The 1,601-nt window shown below is 44.8% G+C and overlaps 1 protein-coding gene across 1 annotated transcript in view; it reads left to right on the top strand.

Moving 5' to 3' along the window:
• Tdrd12 (tudor domain containing 12) overlaps nt 1-1,272 on the top strand; it is a 68,814-nt gene extending 67,542 nt beyond the window's left edge. Inside the window, exons 28-31 of the mRNA XM_029546163.1 lie at nt 157-270; nt 356-509; nt 596-662; nt 1,178-1,272. Coding sequence (XP_029402023.1) covers nt 157-270; nt 356-509; nt 596-662; nt 1,178-1,272 — 430 coding nt within the window. The remainder of the gene's footprint in view (nt 1-156; nt 271-355; nt 510-595; nt 663-1,177) is intronic.
• The last annotated feature ends 329 nt before the right edge of the window (nt 1,273-1,601 follow it).

Below are 1,601 nucleotides of genomic sequence, written 5' to 3'. Positions count from 1 at the left end.
GTGAGGAGGTAGGTACGTGAGGAGGTAGGTGTGTGAGGAGGTAGGTGTGTGAGGAGGTAGGTGCGTGAGGAGGTAGGTCTGTGCTTCTGCCGCTGAGCAGCGCTCCCCGCTGCAGCTGCATGCTCACAAGTACAAAACCCTTTTCTTCCCTTCCAGCTTTCACCCACAAATAAAGTGGTTCCAAAAAGATGATGTGGTCATCTTAAAGATAAAAATAAGGAATGTCAAAGATTATAAGTGTAAATTCTTTACAGATAGAGTCATTTTCAGGTAGGTTTTTGTGTATCTGATAAAGTAAAATTAAAATCACATACAACATTTTAGATGGCTGACTTTATTTTTATTGAAAATCTAGTGCCTGGGTAGGAGACAAGTTTTACTTGGCTGATCTGGAACTGCAAGGTGACATAAGGAAAGATGACTGCAAATGCATAATTAAGGATGATGAACCTCTAATCACACTTGCAAAAGAGAAACAGGAGTGCTGGCGTGGCCTCCTCAAGCAGCGGGTGAGTCGGTGTGCCTGAGGCGGCTGCTGCTGCTGATCGTGAGCACCTTGCACTTACACACCTGCATCCACTCTTGTGTTGCACAGAATCCTAATGTGGCTTTTGACTTTGACCACTGGGAGGAGTGTGAGGAGGACAGCCCTTTCTCCAAGGGTGAGATGGGCAGGCCCTGCTTCCTGGGTGAGGGTGGGGCGGGGCAGGGAGATTGGGTGGACACAAGCTGTTCTCGGGGATTCTACCTTTGTGGAAATAGGCTATTAATAAATATTTATTTAATAGGCTATTAAAAATATTCTATTTTTTTTTCCTAAAAACCAGGGTTGATCTTGGTGCTAAATGTCCTAGTGTGAGCATGTAATGGTCTTCAGTAATGAACATTCTTCTTCTATTTTGAGTGCAGGGGATGGAACCCATAGCTTCATGTATGATAGGGCACTATACCATTGAGCTACACCGTCAGTACCATACCACACCTGCTAAACCCTTTGACGATATTCTTCCTTAGAACTATTTGTTTAAGAGCAGATATTTATCTGCTCATTGCTTGCTTAAATAATTTGCAAGAAAACTAGAGCTAGACCCATGGGACATTTGCTACACTAACCAATATAATGGGTGTGGGTAATTAACCTGTACTAAACTATTTTCAATAATACCAACTCTTTTAGTTGTAAATTCTAAAAACCTGTCCTGCAAAGTGGCAGCGTTGGCTGAGAGCAGCGGTTCCTCTTCAGACACTACTGATGGGAGTGAGAGCGAATGAGACTGGGAGTGAACCAACGCCATGGTGAGAAGACAAAACAGAACTGGACACATAAGTCATGGCTAACTCCTTTCACCTGGAGAGTGACTTGTCACTGTCATTGTGTGGCACTGCCATGGATGACAATGAGAGATTCTTTTTTGGGGGGCGGGGGGGTTTGGTTTTTTGAGACAGGGTTTCTCTGTATAGCCCTGGCTGTCCTGGAACTCACTTTGTAGACCAGGCTGGTCTCGATCTCAGAAATCCGCCTGCCTCTGCCTCCCGAGTGCTGGGATTAAAGGCATGCGCCACCACGCCTGGCTTACAATGAGAGATTCTAAATTGACTTA

This window comes from Mus pahari, chromosome 1 (genome assembly GCF_900095145.1).
Source record: "Mus pahari chromosome 1, PAHARI_EIJ_v1.1, whole genome shotgun sequence".
In the NCBI taxonomy this organism is placed as follows: Eukaryota; Metazoa; Chordata; class Mammalia; order Rodentia; family Muridae; genus Mus; species Mus pahari.
This window is presented reverse-complemented; position numbering and strand designations above follow the sequence as displayed.